Below are 23,098 nucleotides of genomic sequence, written 5' to 3' on the forward strand. Positions count from 1 at the left end.
CAGTCATTGGTGGTGAAGTGGTGCTGTTCTGTAGTGCGACTGACCCGTGCGTGCTGCAGCTGAAACTCCACTATGGCCTGCTGCTGCTCGCACAGTCTGTCCAGCATGTGCAAGGTGGAGTTCCACCTGGTGGGCACGTCGCATATGAGGCGGTGAGCGGGAAGGCCGAAGTTACGCTGTAGCGCAGACAGGCGAGCAGCGGCAGGATGTGAACGCCGGAAGCGCGAACAGACGGCCCGCACTTTATGCAGCAGCTCTGACATGTCGGGGTAGTTGTGAATGAACTTCTGCACCACCAAATTCAGCACATGCGCCAAGCAAGGGATGTGCGTCAAATTGGCTAGTCCCAGAGCTGCAACGAGATTTCGCCCATTATCACACACCACCAGGCCGGGCTTGAGGCTCACCGGCAGCAACCACTCGTCGGTCTGTTGTTCAATACCCCGCCACAACTCCTGTGCGGTGTGGGGCCTGTCCCCCAAACATATGAGTTTCAGAATGGCCTGCTGACGTTTACCCCGGGCTGTGCTGAAGTTGGTGGTGAAGGTGTGTGGCTGACTGGATGAGCAGGTGGAAGAAGAGGAGGAGGAAGCCGAGAAGGAGGAGGTGGCAACAGGAGGCAAAGAATGTTGCCCTGCGATCCTTGGCGGCGGCAGGACGTGCGCCAAACAGCTCTCCGCCTGGGGCCCAGCTGCCACTACATTTACCCAGTGTGCAGTTAGGGAGATATAGCGTCCCTGGCCGTGCTTACTGGTCCACGTATCTGTGGTTAGGTGGACCTTGCTACAGATGGCGTTGCGCAGTGCACACTTGATTTTATCGGATACTTGGTTGTGCAGGGAAGGCACGGCTCTCTTGGAGAAGTAGTGCCGGCTGGGAACAACATACTGTGGGACAGCAAGCGACATGAGCTGTTTGAAGCTGTCTGTGTCCACCAGCCTAAATGACAGCATTTCATAGGCCAGTAGTTTAGAAATGCTGGCATTCAGGGCCAGGGATCGAGGGTGGCTAGGTGGGAATTTACGCTTTCTATCAAATGTTTGTGAGATGGAGAGCTGAACGCTGGCGTGTGACATGGTTGAGACGCTTGGTGACGGAGGTGGTGGTGGTGGTGTTGGTGGTACATCCCCTGTTTGCTGGGCGGCAGGTGCCAACGTTCCTCCAGAGGCGGAGGAAGAGGCCGAGGCGGCAGCAGCAGAATAGGCCGAGGCGGCAGCAGCAGAAGAGGTAGCAGGGGGAGCCTGAGTGACTTCCTTGGTTTTAAGGTGTTTACTCCACTGCAGTTCATGCTTTGCATGCAGGTGCCTGGTCATGCAGGTTGTGCTCAGGTTCAGAACGTTAATGCCTCGCTTCAGGCTCTGATGGCACAGCGTGCAAACCACTCGGGTCTTGTCGTCAGCACATTGTTTGAAGAAGTGCCATGCCAGGGAACTCCTTGAAGCTGCCTTTGGGGTGCTCGGTCCCAGATGGCGGCGGTCAGTAGCAGGCGGAGTCTCTTGGCGGCGGGTGTTCTGCTTTTGCCCACTGCTCCCTCTTTTGCTACGCTGTTGGCTCGGTCTCACCACTGCCTCTTCCTCCGAACTGTGAAAGTCAGTGGCACGACCTTCATTCCATGTGGGGTCTAGGACCTCATCGTCCCCTGCATCGTCTTCCACCCAGTCTTGATCCCTGACCTCCTGTTCAGTCTGCACACTGCAGAAAGACGCAGCAGTTGGCACCTGTGTTTCGTCATCATCAGAGACATGCTGAGGTGGTATTCCCATGTCCTCATCATCAGGAAACATAAGTGGTTGTGCGTCAGTGCATTCTATGTCTTTCACCGCTGGGGAAGGGCTAGGTGGATGCCCTTGGGAAACCCTGCCAGCGGAGTCTTCAAACAGCATAAGAGACTGCTGCATAACTTGAGGCTGAGACAGTTTCCCTGGTATGCATGGGGGTGATGTGACAGACTGATGGGGTTGGTTTTCAGGCGCCATCTGTGCGCTTTCTGCAGAAGACTGGGTGGGAGATAATGTGAACGTGCTGGATCCACTGTCGGCCACCCAATTGACTAATGCCTGTACCTGCTCAGGCCTTACCATCCTTAGAACGGCATTGGGCCCCACCATATATCGCTGTAAATTCTGGCGGCTACTGGGACCTGAGGTAGTTGGTACACTAGGACGTGTGGATGTGGCAGAACGGCCACGTCCTCTCCCAGCACCAGAGGGTCCACTAACACCACCACGACCATGTCCACGTCCGCGTCCCTTACTAGATGTTTTTCTCATTGTTATGGTTCACCACAACAACAAATATATTATTTGGCCCAATGTATTGTATTCAAATTCAGCGGGATATAAATTTGAGGCCTAGTATTTAGGCGCTGGGTGACCGGTATGGATTTAGTGACAGAATTAGACTTGGAAATGCACAGAAGCGTGTGTGTGAAGTTATTCTGAATGACCCTATGTGCACCTTCAATATTATATACCCTTTTAGGGATAGATTTCAAATAGCTCTGATATAGCAGAAACCACTAAATTATGAAATTGCTAAATTGGGAATTGTACTTCAACCCAGAACAAAAAATGTGCTTTGACGGACACTAAATATCTTGCCCAGCAACAACAGTACAGCGGTGGGTAACGAGAGATTTAGAGGGATTTAAATTTGAGGCCTAGTATTTAGGCGCTGGGTCACCGGTATGGATTTAGTGACAGAATTAGACTTGGAAATGCACAGAAGCGTGTGTGTGAAGTTATTCTGAATGACCCTATGTGCACCTTCAATATTATATACCCTTTTAGGGATAGATTTCAAATAGCTCTGATATAGCAGAAACCACTAAATTATGAAATTGCTAAATTGGGAATTGTACTTCAACCCAGAACAAAAAATGTGCTTTGACGGACACTAAATATCTTGCCCAGCAACAACAGTACAGCGGTGGGTAACGAGAGATTTAGAGGGATTTAAATTTGAGGCCTAGTATTTAGGCGCTGGGTGACAGGTATGGGTTTAGTGACAGAATTAGACTTGAAAATACACAGTAGCGGGTGTGTGTGAAGTTATTCTGAATGACCCAATGTGCACCTTCAATATTATATACCCTTTTTGGGATAGATTTCAAATAGCTCTGATATAGCAGGAACCACTAAATTATGAAATTGCTAAATTGGGAATTGTACTTCAACCCAGAACAAAAAATGTGCTTTGACGGACACTAAATATCTTGCCCAGCAACAACAGTACAGCGGTGGGTAACGAGAGATTTAGAGGGATTTAAATTTGAGGCCTAGTATTTAGGCGCTGGGTCACCGGTATGGATTTAGTGACAGAATTAGACTTGGAAATGCACAGAAGCGTGTGTGTGAAGTTATTCTGAATGACCCTATGTGCACCTTCAATATTATATACCCTTTTAGGGATAGATTTCAAATAGCTCTGATATAGCAGAAACCACTAAATTATGAAATTGCTAAATTGGGAATTGTACTTCAACCCAGAACAAAAAATGTGCTTTGACGGACACTAAATATCTTGCCCAGCAACAACAGTACAGCGGTGGGTAACGAGAGATTTAGAGGGAATTAAATTTGAGGCCTAGTATTTAGGCGCTGGGTCACCGGTATGGATTTAGTGACAGAATTAGACTTGGAAATACACAGTAGCGGGTGTGTGTGAAGTTATTCTGAATGACCCTATGTGCACCTTCAATATTATATACCCTTTTTGGGATAGATTTCAAATAGCTCTGATATAGCAGGAACCACTAAATTATGAAATTGCTAAATTGGGAATTGTACTTCAACCCAGAACAAAAAATGTGCTTTGACGGGCACTAAATAACTTTCCCAGCTACAACAGGACAACGGTAACGAGAGATTTAGAGGGATTTAAATTTGAGGCCTAGTATTTAGGCGCTGGGTGACAGGTATGGGTTTAGTGACAGAATTAGACTTGGAAATACACAGTAGCGGGTGTGTGTGAAGTTATTCTGAATGACCCTATGTGCACCTTCAATATTATATACCCTTTTTGGGATAGATTTCAAATAGCTCTGATATAGCAGAAACCACTAAATTATGAAATTGCTAAATTGGGAATTGTACTTCAACCCAGAACAAAAAATGTGCTTTGACGGACACTAAATATCTTGCCCAGCAACAACAGTACAGCGGTGGGTAACGAGAGATTTAGAGGGAATTAAATTTGAGGCCTAGTATTTAGGCGCTGGGTCACCGGTATGGATTTAGTGACAGAATTAGACTTGGAAATACACAGTAGCGGGTGTGTGTGAAGTTACTCTGAATGACCCTATGTGCACCTTCAATATTATATACCCTTTTTGGGATAGATTTCAAAGAGCTCTGATATAGCAGGAACCACTAAATTATGAAATTGCTAAATTGAGAATTGTATTTCAACCCAGAACAAGAAATGTGCTTGAACGGACACTAAATAACTCGCCCAGCTACAGCACTAGGGACAGATTTAGCTGGATATAAATTTGAGGCCTAGTATTTAGGCGCTGGGTGACAGGTATGGGTTTAGTGACAGAATTAGACTTGGAAATACACAGTAGCGGGTGTGTGTGAAGTTATTCTGAATGACCCTATGTGCACCTTCAATATTATATACCCTTTTAGGGATAGATTTCAAATAGCTCTGATATAGCAGAAACCACTAAATTATGAAATTGCTAAATTGGGAATTGTACTTCAACCCAGAACAAAAAATGTGCTTTGACGGACACTAAATATCTTGCCCAGCAACAACAGTACAGCGGTGGGTAACGAGAGATTTAGAGGGAATTAAATTTGAGGCCTAGTATTTAGGCGCTGGGTCACCGGTATGGATTTAGTGACAGAATTAGACTTGGAAATACACAGTAGCGGGTGTGTGTGAAGTTATTCTGAATGACCCTATGTGCACCTTCAATATTATATACCCTTTTTGGGATAGATTTCAAATAGCTCTGATATAGCAGGAACCACTAAATTATGAAATTGCTAAATTGGGAATTGTACTTCAACCCAGAACAAAAAATGTGCTTTGACGGGCACTAAATAACTTTCCCAGCTACAACAGGACAACGGTAACGAGAGATTTAGAGGGATTTAAATTTGAGGCCTAGTATTTAGGCGCTGGGTGACAGGTATGGGTTTAGTGACAGAATTAGACTTGGAAATACACAGTAGCGGGTGTGTGTGAAGTTATTCTGAATGACCCTATGTGCACCTTCAATATTATATACCCTTTTTGGGATAGATTTCAAATAGCTCTGATATAGCAGAAACCACTAAATTATGAAATTGCTAAATTGGGAATTGTACTTCAACCCAGAACAAAAAATGTGCTTTGACGGACACTAAATATCTTGCCCAGCAACAACAGTACAGCGGTGGGTAACGAGAGATTTAGAGGGAATTAAATTTGAGGCCTAGTATTTAGGCGCTGGGTCACCGGTATGGATTTAGTGACAGAATTAGACTTGGAAATACACAGTAGCGGGTGTGTGTGAAGTTACTCTGAATGACCCTATGTGCACCTTCAATATTATATACCCTTTTTGGGATAGATTTCAAAGAGCTCTGATATAGCAGGAACCACTAAATTATGAAATTGCTAAATTGGGAATTGTATTTCAACCCAGAACAAGAAATGTGCTTGAACGGACACTAAATAACTCGCCCAGCTACAGCACTAGGGACAGATTTAGCTGGATATAAATTTGAGGCCTAGTATTTAGGCGCTGGGTGACCGGTATGGATTTAGTGACAGAATTAGACTGGGATATGGCCAAAAAATGAACAGACTATTGCTGGTTAAATGCACTTGGTGTGACAGCTTCACCCTGATGTAGGCTTTAGCCAAAAAACAACCACACCATTGAGGGTTAAATGCACTTGGTGACAGGCGCAGCTTGCCCCTGATTTTGTATATGGCCAAAAAATGAACAGACTATTGCTGGTTAAATGCACTTGGTGTGACAGCTTCACCCTGATGTAGGCTTTAGCCAAAAAACAACCACACCATTGAGGGTTAAATGCACTTGGTGACAGGCGCAGCTTGCCCCTGATTTTGTATATGGCCAAAAAATGAACAGACTATTGCTGGTTAAATGCACTTGGTGTGACAGCTTCACCCTGATGTAGGCTTTAGCCAAAAAACAACCACACCATTGAGGGTTAAATGCACTTGGTGACAGGCGCAGCTTGCCCCTGATTTTGTATATGGCCAAAAAATGAACAGACTATTGCTGGTTAAATGCACTTGGTGTGACAGCTTCACCCTGATGTAGGCTTTAGCCAAAAAACAACCACACCATTGAGGGTTAAATGCACTTGGTCGCAGCTTGTGCTGGCGCACCACAAGACACAAAATGGCCGCCGATCACCCCAGAAAAATGAGACTGACAAACGGTCTGTGCAGCCTAAAAACAGTGAGCAATTGAGGATCAGCAGCTCAATGATCCACAGCTGCAGATCGATCAGTTAATCAAGTCCTTTGGAGGAGTTAATCTGCCTAATCTCGCCCTACTGTCGCAGCCGCAACCTCTCCCTACGCTAATCAGAGCAGAGTGACGGGCGGCGCTATGTGACTCCAGCTTAAATAGAGGCTGGGTCACATGGTGCTCTGGCCAATCACAGCCATGCCAATAGTAGGCATGGCTGTGATGGCCTCTTGGGGCAAGTAGTATGACGCTTGTTGATTGGCTGCTTTGCAGCCTTTCAAAAAGCGCCAAGAAAGCGTCACAAAAGCGCGAAGAAAGCGACGAACACCGAACCCGAACCCGGACTTTTACGAAAATGTCCGGGTTCGGGTCCGTGTCACGGACACCCCAAAATTCGGTACGAACCCGAACTATACAGTTCGAGTTCGCTCATCCCTAGCTGTGATGTATGACATCACCACACCAATCGACATGATGACGTCATCATGGGCCGCGCAAGATTTCACGCCAGATCTTCAATCATTATGGCTACGGCTGGCCCGTCGCGAGCAACTGGATGAGGTATGATTTATTTATTTATTTTTTATTATTACTCTGTTATAACTATCAGATGCCATGATCAGCTATGAACGCAGCGTCTAACGGGCACATTGTCATTGCAACCACTACTTACTACGAAAAGCGCTTCATGGCAAAGTGATTAATCATGAAGCTATTTTTTTTTCTAAAATTCAGTGAAGCAGCCAAATCAAATTTTTTAATACTTCGGTCATCTCAAGTCTCTATATCATGCATTTTCTGAAAACTCAATGACCCCGTAAAGTTTAACACTGTAAAGGTTGAAAGTATATAAAATATATAAAGATATATTATTAACTCCATATGATGAAACAGACCGTAAGCAGCTGGGGATATTATTAGTGAATATACACAGGTAATTCTACCTTATTTTCATTTAAAAATATATATACAGTATATAGGAGAAGAGTTGTGATGGCTGCAAGAAAATGTTTTGTTGCCCATAGCAACCAATCACAGCACAGCTTTCATTTCTTATAGTGTTTTTGAAAATGAAAGCAGCACTATGATTGGTTGCCAAGGGCAATAAGGGCAGCTTCTCTGTTAGACTGCATTCAAGAATCTCTCTTCCATAGTGTGTATTTTGTTATACTGTATATTTAAAGTGAAAAAAACAATTACTCATTGTTGAGACCTTGTAACTTTTAAGAAGTCTCTGCTTTGTACAGATATAATAAAAAAAAATTATAAAAGTATAAAAAAGGAAATTTGGATTCTTACTTGATGGAGCCAACACTAGGCCACCGTCTACCTAGCTTGGCAAAGTGTTTCTTTGGAGAATTAATCCAGAGGCCCACAGGAAAATGAAGTTTCCCGAATCTAGGACTTCCTTCCTTCTTCTCTTCGTGAAACATTGTATAACCCTTTCAAAACTGCAAAGAAAAAAAAATCAAGTTTCCTATGGATCTGAAGGAATGCTCTGATCTAATTGTGATCTTACATTGCAACAAAACTTTTTTTTTATTCTTAATTTTCAGATTTTTTTTCAATAGGGGGAAACATACTAGAAAAGGTTCAAGGAAAGAAAAAAGGCAGTCAATTTTGTGCAACATTCAGACTTATCAGGTGAACATGCATCTTACATTGAGAAATAAAAAAAAGGAATTGCTATAATTCAGATTGCACCTTAATAACATAAACCCCTATTAATTGTATAGTTTAGGATCAAAACTCAGGAAACACCAACATTTCTGAAAGGCATTGGCCCAGATTTACTAAAGATGGTGTAAGCCTAAACAAGTTGTAGACCCATACTAGATTTATCATGGTGGCTCAGGCTGGATGATAAATCTGGTACAGGAATAGACACTTTCTATGACTATACCATGATTGGCTTACTTGGCTCTGAAATGTTGCCACAAAATGGCGGATCTCAGGCTCCACCTAGAGAAGTTCTGTCAACTTTCAACTAAGCCCCAATCGCTTATTAAGCATGTTGGGAAAAAGTGCATAAACACTCTATGCACCAGATTGCACCACTTTTTTAGACAGGTTTTTGGCACATATACTATACATTAGTAAATATGGGCCATTTTATTACCCTGGTTTCACACCTAGGCGTTTCTCAAACGCGCGTTTCTATGCGCGTTTTTGTCGCGCGTTTTTATGCGCGTTTTTTTTAATAGTTAACGCGCGTTTGACGCGCGTTTGGGTGATTGACAGCAGTGTTGTCCAAAGACGCTCGTCAAACGCGCCAAAAAAAGCTCCTGTACTTGTTTGAGCGTCGGGCGTTTTACAGCGCGATCGTATGCGCTGTAAAACGCCCAGGTGAGAACCATTCCCATAGGGAATCATTGGTTCTTGCCTGTTGTGCGTTTTACAGCGCGTAGGAACGCGCTGTAAAACGCTCAGGTGTGAACCCAGCGTTAGAGATATTACATTGCTCCAATTTGCCAGAAAATTGGTATATAACATTGTGCAGTCTCCTTGGACATATACAGTGGGATGCAAAAGTTTGGGCAACCTTGTTAATCGTCATGATTTTCCTGTAAATTGTTGGTTGTTACGATAAAAAATGTCAGGTAAATATATCATATAGGAGACACACACAGTGATATTTGAGAAGTGAAATGAAGTTTATTGGATTTACAGAAAGTGTGCTATAATTGTTTAAACAAAATTAGGCAGGTGCATAAATTTGGGCACCACAAAAAAGAAATTAAATCAATATTTAGTAGATCCTCCTTTTTCAGAAATTACAGCCGCTAAACGCTTCCTGTAGGTTCCAATGAGAGTCTGGTTTCTGGTTGAAGGTATTTTGGACCATTCCTCTTTACAAAACATCTTTAGTTCATTCAGGTTTGGTGGCTTCCAAGCATGGACAGCTCTCTTTAACTCGCACCACAGATTTTCAATTATATTCAGGTCTGGGGACTGAGATGGCCATTCCAGAACGTTGTACTTGTTCCTCTGCATAAATGCCTTAGTGGATTTTGAGCAGTGTTTAGGGTCGTTGTCTTGTTGAAAGATCCAGCCCCGGCGCAGCTTAAGCTTTGTCACTGATTCCTGAACATTGGTCTCCAGACTCTGCTGATACTGAGTGGAATCCATGCGTCCCTCAACTTTGCCAAGATCCCCAGTCCCTGCACTGGCCACACAGCCCCACAGCATGATGGAACCACCACCATATTTTACTGTAGGTAGCAGGTGTTTTTCTTGGAATGCTGTGTTCTTTTTCCTCTATGCATAACGCTCCTTGTTATGGCCAAATAACTCAATTTTAGTTTCATCAGTCCACAGCACCTTATTCCAAAATGAAGCTGGCTTGTCCAAATATGCTTTAGCTCACCTCAAGCGGCAATTTTTGTGCGGTGGGCAGAGAAAAGGCTTCCTCTGCATCACTCTCGCATAAAGCATCTCCTTGTGTAAAGTGCGCCGAATGGATGAACGATGCACAGTGACTCCATCTGCCGCAAGAGGATGTTGTAGGTCTTTGGTGCTGGTCTGTGGGTTGACTCTGACTGTTCTCATCATTCGTCGCTTCTGTCTATCTGAGATTTTGCTTGGTCTGCCACTTCGAGCCTTAACTTGAACTGAGCCTGTGGTCTTCCATTTCCTCAATATGTTCCAAACTGTGGAAACAGACAGCTGAAATCTCTGAGACAGCTTTCTGTATCCTTCCCCTAAACCATGATAGTGAACAATCTTTATCTTCAGGTCATTTGAGAGTTGTTTTGAGACCCCCATGTTGCTACTCTTCAGAGAAAATTAAAAGAGGAGGGAAACTTACAATTGACCCCCTTAAATACTCTTTCTCATAATTGGATTCACCTGTGTATGTAGGTGAGGGGTCACTGAGCTTGCCAAGCCAATTTGAGTTCCAATAATTAGTTCTAAAGGTTTTGGAATCAATAAATCGACAACAGTGCCCAAATTTATGCACCTGCCTAATTTTGTTTAAACAATTATAGCACACTTTCTGTAAATCCAATAAACTTCATTTCACTTCTCAAATATCACTGTGTGTGTCTCCTATATGATATATTTAACTGACATTTTTTATCATAACAACTAACAATTTATACAGGAAAATCATGACGATTAACAAGGTGGCCCAAACTTTTGCATCACACTGTATATCTCATATATATATAAAAATGAATTTCTGTCCGTCTGTCTAGACGTTCTTCATGCGCGACCAAATGACTGGACCGATCTTTACCAAATTTGGCACACAGGTACATCAGGTGTCCGGGAAGGTTTTAGACCGGGTTTGAGCTCTCTAGGACGTACCATTACTGAGACATTCCCAAAAAATTAGCCCCCCCTCAAATACAAGCCTGCAATTCTTTCTCTTCAAAGCCCTACTGCCATAAACACAGTTTTACTCCAGGTTTCCATAACAACCCAGCCATATTTCATTACTGCTTAAAGGGGCGGTCACAGTGAAAGTCACAGTTAAAGGGGCGGTCACAGTGAAAGTCACAGTTAAAGGGGCGGTCACTGTGAAAGTCACAGTAAAAGGGGCGGTCACAGTGAAGGTCACAGTTAAAGGGGCGGTCACAGTTAAAGGAGCGGTCACAGTTAAAGGAGCGGTCACAGTGAAAGTTACAGTTAAAGGGGCGGTCACAGTGAAAGTCACAGTTAAAGGGGCAGTCACAGTGAAAGTCACAGTTAAAGAGGCGGTCACAGTAAAAGGGGCGGTCACAGTGAAAGTCACAGTTAAAGGGGCGGTCACAGTGTAAGTCACAGTTAAAGGAGCGGTCACAGTGAAAGTCACATTTAAAGGGGCGGTCACTGTGAAAGTCACCGTTAAAGGGGCGGTCACAGTGAAAGTCACAGTTGAAGGGGTAGTCACAGTAAAAGTGGCGGTCACAGTGAAAGTCACAGTTAAATGGGCGGTCACAGTGAAAGTCACAGTTAAAGGGGCGGTCACAGTGAAAGTCACAGTTAAAGGGGCGGTTACAGTGAAAGTCACAGTTAAAGGGGGGGTCACAGTGAAGGTCACAGTTAAAGGGGCGGTCACAGTGAAAGTCACAGTTAACTGCCTCCGGACCGCCTAACGCAGATGTGCGGTCTGGAGGCGGCAGCCCTGCGCAGAGTGACGCATATACGCGTCATCTCGCGAGAGCCGAGATTTCCTGTGAACGCGCGCACATAGGCGCGTGCGTTCACAGGAACTGAAGGTAAGCGAGTAGATCTCCAGCCTGCCAGCGGCGATCGCTCGCTGGCAGGCTGGAGATGTGATTTTTTTAACCCCTAACAGGTATATTAGACGCTGTTTTGATAACAGCGTCTAATATACCTGCTACATGGTCCTCTGGTGGTCCCTTTTGTTTGGATCGACCACCAGAGGACACAGGTAGCTGTGTAAAGTACCACAAAACACTACACTACACCCCCCCCCTGTCACTTATTAACCCCTTATGAACCCCTGATCACCCATGATCACCCCATATAGACTCCCTGATCACCCCCCTGTCATTGATCACCCCCCTGTCATTGATCACCCCCCTGTCAGGCTCCGTTCAGACGTCCGTATGATTTTTACGGATCCACGGATACATGGATCGGATCCGCAAAACACATACGGACGTCTGAATGGAGCCTTACAGGGGGGTGATCAATGACAGGCAGGTGATCACCCATATAGATTCCCTGATCACCCCCTGTCATTGATCACCCCCCTGTCATTGATCACCCCCCTGTAAGGCTCCATTCAGATGTCCGTATGATTTTTACGGATCCACGGATACATGGATCGGATCCGCAAAACACATACGGACGTCTGAATGGAGCCTTACAGGGGGTGATCAATGACAGGCGGGTGATCACCCATATAGATTCCCTGATCACCCCCTGTCATTGATCACCCCCCTGTAAGGCTCCATTCAGACGTCCGTATGCGTTTTGCGGATTCGATCCATGTATCCGTGGAGCCGTAAAAATCATACGGACATCTGAATGGAGCCTTACAGGGGGGTGATCAATGACAGGGTGGTGATCACCCCATATAGACTCCCTGATCACCCCCCTGTCATTGATCACCCCCTGTAAGGCTCCATTCAGACATTTTTTTTAGCCCAAGTTAGCGGAAATGTTTTATTTTTATTTTTTCTTACTAAGTCTCATATTCCACTAACTTGTGTCAAAAAATAAAATCTCACATGAACTCACCATACCCCTCACGGAATCCAAATGCGTAACATTTTTTAGACATTTATATTCCAGACTTCATCTCACGCTTTAGGGCGTGTTTTGGGGTGTCATTTTACATATACCCATGCTGGGTGAGATAAATATCTTGGTCAAATGCCAACTTTGTATAAAAAAAAATGGGAAAAGTTGTCTTTTGCCAAGATATTTCTCTCACCCAGCATGGGTATATGTAAAATGACACCCCAAAACACATTCCCCAGCTTCTCCTGAGTACGGCGATACCAGATGTGTGACACTTTTTTGCCGCCTAGGTGGGCAAAGGGGCACATATTCCAAAGTGCACCTTTCGGATTTCGCAGGCCATTTTTTACACATTTTGATTTCAAACTACTTACCACACATAAGGGCCCCTAGAATGCCAGGGCAGTATAACTACCCCACAAGTGACCCCATTTGGGAAAGAAGACACCCTAAGGTATTCCGTGAGGGGCATGGCGAGTTCCTAGAATTTTTTATTTTCTGTCACAAGTTAGCGGAAAATTATGATTTTATTTTTTATTATTTTTTTCTTACAAAGTCTCATATTCCACTAACTTGTGACAAAAAATAAAAAATTCTAGGAACTCCGCATGCCCCTCACGGAATACCTTGGGGTGTCTTCTTTCCAAAATGGGGTCACTTGTGGCGTAGTTATACTGCCCTGGCAATTTAGGGGCCCAAATGTGTGAGAAGTACTTTGCAATCAAAATGTGTAAAAAATGGCCTGCGAATCCGAAAGGTGCACTTTGGAATACGTGCCCCTTTGTCCACCTTGGCTGCAAAAAAGTGTCACACATGTGGTATCGCCGTACTCAGGAGAAGTTGGGCAATGTGTTTTGGGGTGTCATTTTACATATACCCATGCTGGGTGAGATAAATATCTTGGTCAAATGCCAACTTTGTATAAAAAAATGGGAAAAGTTGTCTTTTGCCAAGATATTTCTCTCACCCAGCATGGGTATATGTAAAATGACACCCCAAAACACATTGCCCAACTTCTCCTGAGTACGGCGATACCAGATGTGTGACACTTTTTTGCAGCCTAGGTGGGCAAAGGGACCCACATTCCAAAGTGCACCTTTCGGATTTCACCGGTCATTTTTTACAGATTTTGATTGCAAACTACTTCTCACACATATGGGCCCCTAAATTGCCAGGGCAGTATAACTACGCCACAAGTGACCCCATTTTGGAAAGAAGACACCCCAAGGTATTCCGGGGGTTTTCTACTGTCTGGGCATTGTAGAACCTCAGGAATCATGACAGGTGCTCAGAAAGTCAGAGCTGCTTCAAAAAGCGGAAATTCACATTTTTGTACCATAGTTTGTAAACGCTATAACTTTTACCCAAACCATTTTTTTTTTTGCCCAAACATTTTTTTTTATCAAAGACATGTAGAACAATAAATTTAGCGAAAAATTTATATATGGATGTCGTTTTTTTTGCAAAATTTTACAGCTGAAAGTGAAAAATGTCATTTTTTTGCAAAAAAAAATAGTTAAATTTAGATTAATAACAAAAAAAGTAAAAATGTCAGCAGCAATGAAATACCACCAAATGGAAGCTCCATTAGTGAGAAGAAAAGGAGGTAAAATTCATTTGGGTGGTAAGTTGCATGACTGAGCAATAAACGGTGAAAGTAGTGTAGTGCAGAAGTGTAAAAAGTGGCCTGGTCATTAAGGGGGTTTCAGCTAGCGGGGTTGAAGTGGTTAAAGGGGCGGTCACAGTGAAAGTCACATTTAAAGGGGAGGTCACTGTGAAAGTCACAGTTAAAGGGGCGGTCACAGTGAAAGTCACAGTTAAAGGGCTTCTGTCACCCCACTAAACTCTTTTTTTTTGTGGCTTCTTATAATCCCTATACAGCGATATATGAATACATAATGTTATTAGTCATTTTGGTTCAGTAGATCATGAATAAAACGTACTTTTATAATATGTAAATCACCTGTCTACCAGCAAGTAGGGCAGCTACTTGCTGGTGGCAGCCGCATCCTCCTATCATATAGACGCCCCCTCCGCATGTTGATTGACAGGGCCAGCGAATGCGATCGTCCTATGGCTGGCCCTGTCTGCTATCAAGATCTCGCGCCTGCGCCGTAACGGTATTCAGTCGGCGCAGGCGCACTGAAAGGAGGATGCTCGCTCGGCCGCTCCATCCTCAGTGCGCCTGCGCCGGGTGTAGATGTGACGTCATCAGCACAGGCGCACTGAGGATGGAGAGGCCGAGCGAGCATCCTCCTTTCAGTGCGCCTGCGCCGACTGAATACCGTTACGGCGCAGGCGCGAGATCTTGATAGCAGACAGGGCCAGCCAGAGGATGATCGCATTCGCTGGCCCTGTCAATCAACATGTGGAGGGGGCATCTATATGATAGGAGGATGCGGCTGCTACCAGCAAGTAGCTGCCCTACTTGCTGGTAGACAGGTGATTTACATATTATAAAAGTACGTTTTATTCATGATCTACTGAACCAAAATGGACCAAATGGAAGGAGTACAAACGTACTAAGACATGGCCGTTCACTTAAACAGACAGCCCAGGAAAGGAGAGAACTAATTAGAGAAGTAGCCAAGAGACCCATGTTCACTCTGGAGGAACTGCAGAGATCTTCAGCTCAGGTTTGAGAATCTGTCCACATGAGAACTATTAGTTGTGTACTCCACAAATGTGGCAATTATGGAAGAGTGGCAAAAAGAAAGAACGCCATTAGAAGTCCCATTTAAAGTTTTTCACAAGCCATTTAGGAGACACAACAAAATAACACAGCACAGCACCCTGTACACATGGTGGTGGCAACATCATGCTGTGGGGATGCTTTTCTTCAGCAGGGACAGGGAAGCTGTTACAGGGCAATGCTGGTGGAAAACCTGGTAGAGGATGAAAAAGACGAGACTGGGGTGGAGGTTCACTTTCCAGCAGGACAATAGCCCTAAACATTACTTTGCTTTTTTTTAAAAATAAATAGAATAATTAAAATACCTGATAATTATTATAATTATTCTATTTATTAAAAAATAAAGCAAAGTAATATAATCGCATAAAGAATTAAACTTAGTTGTCTCTATAGTAAACTTTCCTATATGATTGCTAGAATTAGTGAAGTTGATGAATAGGTAGCTAAAACGAAGATGCAGAATACTTCGTTATCTTCGTTTTGTGGAATATGACGAATAGTAAACCAGGTCCAAGTTGAAATCGCAATTCGATTATTATAACTTGAATTAATCGAATTGCGATTTCAACGTAATTCTCAAATCCGACAGTACATTCTAGTATATGGAGACGTTCCCATGGTGATGGGGATGCTCCATAAGCACGGAAGTCGGCAGAAGCGGCAACGGGCTCTGACTGGAGCAGCCAGGAAGCCAGGAATCCTAAGGAAAGGTAAGAACAACTTTAGGGAAGTGGGAAAGAAAAAAATATAACAATAAAAAAATAAAAAAAATAAAAAATATTAGAAAAATCAAATTTATAGCACTATATTCGAAATATTCGCGAATTAGCGAAGTGCTGATATTCGCAAAAAAAATATGATATTCAAATATTTGCGCTCAACACTAGAGGCCAATAAGCAACAGCAGGAAACAAACCAGCTGCTGTTACAACATGTGATGGCTTTACAAGAAGCAGGAGCATCCCAGAGCATCCACGATGCCCGGAAAGTGCTCCATGCGGCGATCCCCAAGATGACCCCTGCAGACAACGTCAAGACCTATTTGGTGATCTTCAAAAAGGGGGCCGTGAGAGAGAAGCTACCCCGGTAGCAATGGGCTGAGGTCATCGCTCTGTTCCTGGTGTCTGAACCCCAGCAGGTGTATTTGGACTTACCAGATGATCAAGCGGCTGATTAACCGACAGTAAAGGGTGAGATCCTGGCGAGACTGGGGGTGAATGTATTAGACCGGGCCCAGCGGGTGCATCAGTGGGAGTTTAACCCGGCTGAGCCCACGAGGCCCCAGTATTATACCCTATTTCTTACTTAACTTCTTGCAAAAATGGCTGCAACCTGACGTGCTGAATCCCACTGCTATGTTGGACCGTCAGTTGGCTGTGTTCTGGAGGGCTTTGCCATACCCCCTCCAGCACTGGATCGACCAGGTGTCTCCTGGTAATGCCCTTGAGATGGTGGATCTGGTGGAACGCTATGAAGCTACCAGGAATTTGAAAGGGGGTTTGTTTGGGGGGGGGGGCAGCCAAACCCCAGCAATCTCCATCCCAGACCCAGAGACTTGTGCCAACAAAGCCCGCCCAAGGTGTACCCCCCGTAGACCCGGATCCGATAGTATGCTGGTGGTGTCAGAAGCCTGGCCACGTAAGGGCTGACTGTCCCCATCAGGGCAAACCCATGGAGACTAACTATGGATACCGCAACTTGTTGTACGCCAGAAAGCTGTGTGCATCAGGTATCCCAGAGACTATAGACAATAACCACCTGTGCCAGGTAGAAGTGTTGACACTCTGTCAGTGGCTTTGTTGGACTCAGGCAGTCTGGTGTCCCTGGTAAGAGCTGGTAAGAGCTACACTAGTATGGCCTGACGAGTATACTGGCCAAAAAAGGCATATCGCAAGCTCGTATTGGAGCTTGGGGGTCACTTGAGGTGGCAGAAAATGCAGGACCGGATACTACAGCTGTTTTACTGGCCCAGTGTGTTCAGAGAGGTAGAAGAGTTTTTTAAGTCTTGCCCAACCTGCCAGATAAATAGCCCCCAGCCACATTTTTAGAGCCCCCTGGTGCCTCTCCCAATTATCAAGGTCCCGTTCAAGTGAATCGCTATGGATCTTGTAGGCCCAGTACCGAAGTCTGAAAGAGGGCACCAACACCTCTTGTTCATCCTCGACTACGCCTCTCGGTACCCGGAGGCAGTGCCACTGCGACATACATCAGCCAAAATCATAGCTAAGGAGTTAATGGAGATGTTTTCCCGAGTGGGACTACCTAAAGAGGTTCTGACTGACAAAGGGACCCCTTTTATGTCCAAGGTCGTGAGGGAACTCTGTAAGTTGCTGCACATAAAACAACTACGGACGTGTATCATCCGCAAATGGATAGCCTGGTAGAGAGATTTAATAAAACATTAAAAAACATGTTAAAAAGAGTGGTGTATAAGGATGGGAGGGACTGGGTCCTTCTTCTGCCCTATCTCATGTTCGCAGTGCGAGAGGTGCCCCAGGCCTCTAATGGGTTCTCGCCCTTCGAACTGCTATATGGCAAACACCCTCGTAGGCTGTTGGACATAGCCAAAGAAGCATGGGAACAATAACCCACACTGCACAAAAGTGTTATTGAGTACGTCACCCAGATGAACGGACAGATGGAGACAGTGTTGCTTCTGGTCAGTGAGCATATTGAGGCAGCGCAGCGAGCCCAGTAGGGTCTATAATTGGCAGGCTTGGGTCCAGAACTTTAACCTGGGTGATCAAGAATTGGTTCTGGTACCAACCATACACAGTTAGTTCCTAGCTAGGTGGCAGGGGCCCTACGAGGTACTCGAGAAAGTGGGAGAGGTAAATTACACGGTACACCAGCCGGGGCAGTGAAAGCCAGAGCAGGTTTACCATGTGAATTTACTAAACCTATGGAAAGATAGGGAGTCCTCTACTGAAGACAGACCGCAGCCAGGTTTTGTAGGAGAAAAGGTTCAGGCTCCTTGGTCTGATGCAAGAGAAGAAGTTGCCACAGTAAAAATTGCTGACAGCCTCTCCTGTAAACAGGATCAGGAAGCCAGGGAGTTCATTAGTCGGAACACAGATGTGTTCTCAGACCTCCCTGGACGCACTTCCATAATCCAGCATGACATTGTCACTAAGCCTCAGGCAAAAGTCTGGTTAAAACCATACCGGGTACCCAAGACTCAGCAACAAGCCATCGCGGAGGAAGTGCAGCTAATGCTGCAACTAGACATCATTGAGGAGTCCAAAAGTGAATGGGCCAGTCTGATAGTCTTAATACCCAAGCCAGACGAGACATTACGGTTCTGTAACGATTTTCGCAAACTAAACGAAATCTCCAAGTTCGATGCGTATCCCATGCCCTGGATAGATGAGCTTATTGAGAGGTTAGGACAAGCCCGATATTTTTCTGTTTTGGACCTCACAAAGGGCTACTGGCAGGTGCTCTTAACGAATGCTGCCAAAGAGAAAACTGCCTTTGTCACCCCTGAGGGGCTGTATCAGTATTAAGTGTTACCCTTTGGTCTGCATGGTGCCCCCGCCACGTTCCAATGACTCATGGACATTGTACTTCGTCCACATCATCAGTACACATCAGCTTACCTGGAGGATATCGTCATCCACAGTACCAACTGAGAAAGTCCTCTACCCAAAGTGCAGACTGTAGTGGACTCCCTTAGGAAGGCTGGACTGACTGCTAGCCCAAAGAAATGCGTGATAGGGTTAGAGGAGACTAAGTACCTGGGGTACCTCATTGGACGTAGAGTTATCAAACCACAAGTGAATAAAATAGAGGCGATTCGGAATTGGCACTGACCTGTCACCACTAGGACAAGTAAAGTCGTTCCTGGGAATGGTGGGCTATTATATGAGGTTTGTTCACCATTTTGCCCATTTAGCGGCTCTGTTGACAGGGCTCTTGAAAGGACGGAAGTCCGTGATGGTCCGCTGGAATAACCAGGCGGAAGAGGCTTTTTCCGCTCTGAAGTCAGTCATGTGTGGGTCACCAGTTTTGGTGACACCCGACTTCAAAAGGGAGTTTGTGGTACAGACCGATGCCTCTGAAGTAGGCCTCGGAGCTGTACTCTCTCAGGAAATCAATGGGGAGGAACATCCCATTGTTTTCCTGAGCCGCAAGGAGAGAGAGTGCCTGGCCATCAAATGGCCACTCAAATCTCTCTGCTATTATCTGTTGGGAGAAAGTTCCGTCTGGTGACCGACCACTCCTCTCTCAAGTGGATGAGCCAGGCCAGAGAGAGGAATGCTCGGGTCACCAGATGGTTCTTGTCATTACAGAACTTCAAATTCTTAGTGGAACACAGGACATGCCAATTACAGGGAAACACGTATGCCCTGTTCTGGGTACACTGTCTGGCAAGTGTTCACCCCATCAGGGTTGAACAAAGGGGGGAGGTATGTAGGAAGGCGCAAGGGTTTGTCGTTGACGAAAGGTATGTGTCACCAAGGTTCCTGACCTCAGTGAAGTAAGAGCCGGTATTTCAAGGTGTCAGCGGAAGGTAATGCTGATTGACACTTTACTATTTTAGTATGGCTATATAGCTGATCCAGGACGGCTTTTACTGCGAGTAGTCAAAGTGATGGGTGGGTGACTACTCCTCACGTTCCAGGCCGGGTCTTGACTGGCCTATAAAAATCCCAGCCAGCAGTGTCAGCTGTGAGGGATTACCTCTCTCTGACAGAGGAGCTCTGGCAATCGCTGGTGTGGGAACTGAGCCCTCTGCTGGGCTGAAAAGCTGAGTGTGTGTTGGGAGAGCAGGCTACCTAAAGCCTCCATTTTAACTGCTGGAGGCAGAACCACCGACAAGGTGACTTTTTTTTTGTTATGCACAAACTTTCTACTTGGTGTGAACAAACACCATCCTTGCAAAGAGTGTTACCTTATGTGTGAATAACCACGGACATTTGAATTACGAATCTGTACTTTGCCTCTGTACTGCACCCGCTTTTCCCAACTACCAGAGCAAATCCCCACAATATATATATATATAGCGTGTATATATAGTGTATATATATATATATAAGCAAATTTCTTGAAATATATAATGTACATATTCAAATACACATACATATAATGTGACATACATTTTATTCCATTAAACTGTGGCATATTCAATCAGTAACTGGATGCACCAGTCATGCGTATGTGCTTGAATCATCAGGGTAATCTAAATTTACACTAGATTGTAAGTAGCTAAGAGCTGATTTACTGGAGTAACACATAAGCATCTACAGACAATAAAAGTGTTATCTAAATGTATAGTAGCTGTACTGAGGATCAGTTCATAAATAAAGTGGTAGCAAATTGAAAGAGAAACTACAAAGTATATAGGAAAAAGCTTACAAACTAATACTCTCAGTTCAGTAAATCTCAAGGTACTGTTCTCCAATCGGTTTCTGTCCAGTGGTTGCAAAAGTAAAAGCTTTATTATAAGATACTACATGCATTGTTTCCCATACCTACTTCAAACAGAAAAAAGGAGGAGGGGGATTAATAATCTAAGTGAACCCCTCCGGATAGGCTTGTACTAGCTCAAAATATAGAATCCCTATATACATGTTCCTCAAACAAAAAGATTACAAACTATAGATTTGACAGTAAGCATGAGAGCAAATCTGAAAAAGCAGGTGAATATTGGAATAGCACTAGAATAACTTTTTCACAACAGCACAGGCAACACCAGAAACCACAATGACGTTTCATCACATGCATAGTGCCATAAAATAATGAAGATGAAAGATTACAGTGATGCAAAATATATTTACCTGAGATATATTGTAGGACGTATTCTTTTCAGACTGCTCTACTGCAGCGCTTCCCTCCTCAATTCAGAATGTAACCTCAGCAAATAGTATTCATCTTATTCTTGCCTTCAGAATGCATGGCTTAGATTCAGGAAAATTCCCATTTACCAGACCCAATGTGCCATAAAATGTCTATTCAAGTGTTCATTTTTAAAATAACCAAAAAAGACTCCAACTTAGATAAAGACTAAAGTCAATGGAAAGTGGTTGAACTGAATTTCAGCATGGAGCTAAAAGTCTTCATAAAGTCTATTTCATTTTCTGTCCTAAAGTTAAATTATATTCCCTTTGGTTCCTGTAGTTGTTTTAACAGGAGTTTCTCTTCCCTTCTGTCCCAACCCTGGAAAGGCTGTCTGTCTGAAGTCCAGTTTCCTTTGTTTTAACAATTCCAAGCCCTCCCTCTCTTCCTGGGGTCAGATAAGATGAATATAACTTGCATCTCACAAAACTAGGCAGGATGACAAGGAAAGAATGAGGTAAAAGGGACACCGTGCAGATGGGTATACCTAGGCTCATATGTAAAACTGTCTCAGAAAACCACACAATGCTACAATTCTCATCCATTTCAGTACCATTGCAAATTATGGAAGAAAATCCATTTAGGTAAATTTCTTTAAAGGGGGTTTCCCACAAAAATATTCTACATGTTTTTCCAAATGTAATTGTTTATTGAAAAGCAATATTGATTCCACAGACGTAAGTAATCACGTACTGTATATCACGTCTTTCAAGGTCCACACAGGGATCTCAGAGGGACTTAAAGTTATGTTAGTAAGAGTATACATTAAGGCAAGCATAAATAAAATAAAGAACAAAAACATTCAACATGTGAGTTACAATTAGGAGAGAAGGCAATTAGGTTTTGGTGGCATGGCTACTCAAACAGAAGTGTGACTAGCAAGTTAGATGGTGATCATCATTTGGAGAATTTGGCACATAGGTCCCATTTAGGCATCAATTTGGCCCAAGTGTGTATTCGTAAGGCAAAGAGAACTAGATTTCCGGGATTTGGCAATCATCGCCCTGGCTGCCAGAATGATCTGGCCACAAACTGTTCTAATTTGCAAAGGAAAGTCTGCCAGACCCACAAAACATAAGGACAGAGATGGGGGCATGGGGATGATCCGTCCCACAACTTTCTGAAGGAGAAAGAACACGGCTTCCCAAAAGGTGGACACAAGAGGGCAGTCCCACCAGACATGTTTGTAAGTACCGGTAAAGCCACAATTTCTCCAGCAGCAGGCGGAGTATGAGTGGTTGAGTTTGTTGATGTGTACTGGTGTGAGGTACCAACAAAGTAGTAACGCTATCTCCCAATGTGTGGCACCTTTGGATACCTGCTTTACAATGGGGAAAGGTAAGTACCAATCCTCCACAGGATGTATCACCCCCAAGTCTCCTTCCCATCTGAGTACAAATGGAGGTTTCACTGTTATATTCAGGGATATACAGATGCTGTAGAAAAAGGATATGCCTTTAGTGGAAGTTCTAGGGGATGAGAGGAATTCCTGAATTTGGATGGGGAACCTGAATGAGGATTTATCAGGGCTAGATAAAGCATGTCTGATCTTCAGATATTTATACAAATCTCTTTGGGGAATAGCAAAGCTGCGAGTTATACTCTCAAAAGAGTGCAGTGCATATAGTTGGTTAATTCTATGTACAGGTGAAACTCGTAAAATTAGAATATTGTGCAAAAGTTCATTTATTTCAGTAATGCAACTTAAAAGGAATTGCATTAATGCAACTTAAAATTAGAATATTGTGAAAAGGTTCAATATTCTAGGCTCAAAGTGTCACGCACTAGTAAGCTAATTAATCCATACCCCCTGAGCAAAGAGACTCCTAGTTTGTCTAATACATAACCCATCCAGGAAGAAGCAGTGGTTTGTTTAAGTCTATTAGCTAACAAGGCCCCTGCTTTATTGTTATGTACATAGCATTGCAACC

At 44.1% G+C, this 23,098-nt stretch overlaps 1 protein-coding gene across 3 annotated transcripts in view; it reads right to left on the minus strand.

Annotated features, from left to right (window-relative positions):
- RASIP1 (Ras interacting protein 1) overlaps nt 1–21,479 on the minus strand; it is a 101,730-nt gene extending 80,251 nt beyond the window's left edge. For all 3 annotated transcript variants that reach the window (XM_044278114.1, XM_044278113.1, XM_044278112.1), the window contains exons 1-2: nt 21,110–21,479; nt 7,739–7,890 (exon numbers count right to left, since the gene is read on the minus strand). In XM_044278114.1, the coding sequence (XP_044134049.1) occupies nt 7,739–7,872 (134 nt within the window). In that variant the 5' untranslated portion in view covers nt 7,873–7,890; nt 21,110–21,479. The remainder of the gene's footprint in view (nt 1–7,738; nt 7,891–21,109) is intronic.
- Between the last annotated feature and the right edge of the window lie 1,619 nt (nt 21,480–23,098).

Source organism: Bufo gargarizans, chromosome 2, assembly GCF_014858855.1.
Source record: "Bufo gargarizans isolate SCDJY-AF-19 chromosome 2, ASM1485885v1, whole genome shotgun sequence".
NCBI classification, from domain to species: domain Eukaryota; kingdom Metazoa; phylum Chordata; class Amphibia; order Anura; family Bufonidae; genus Bufo; species Bufo gargarizans.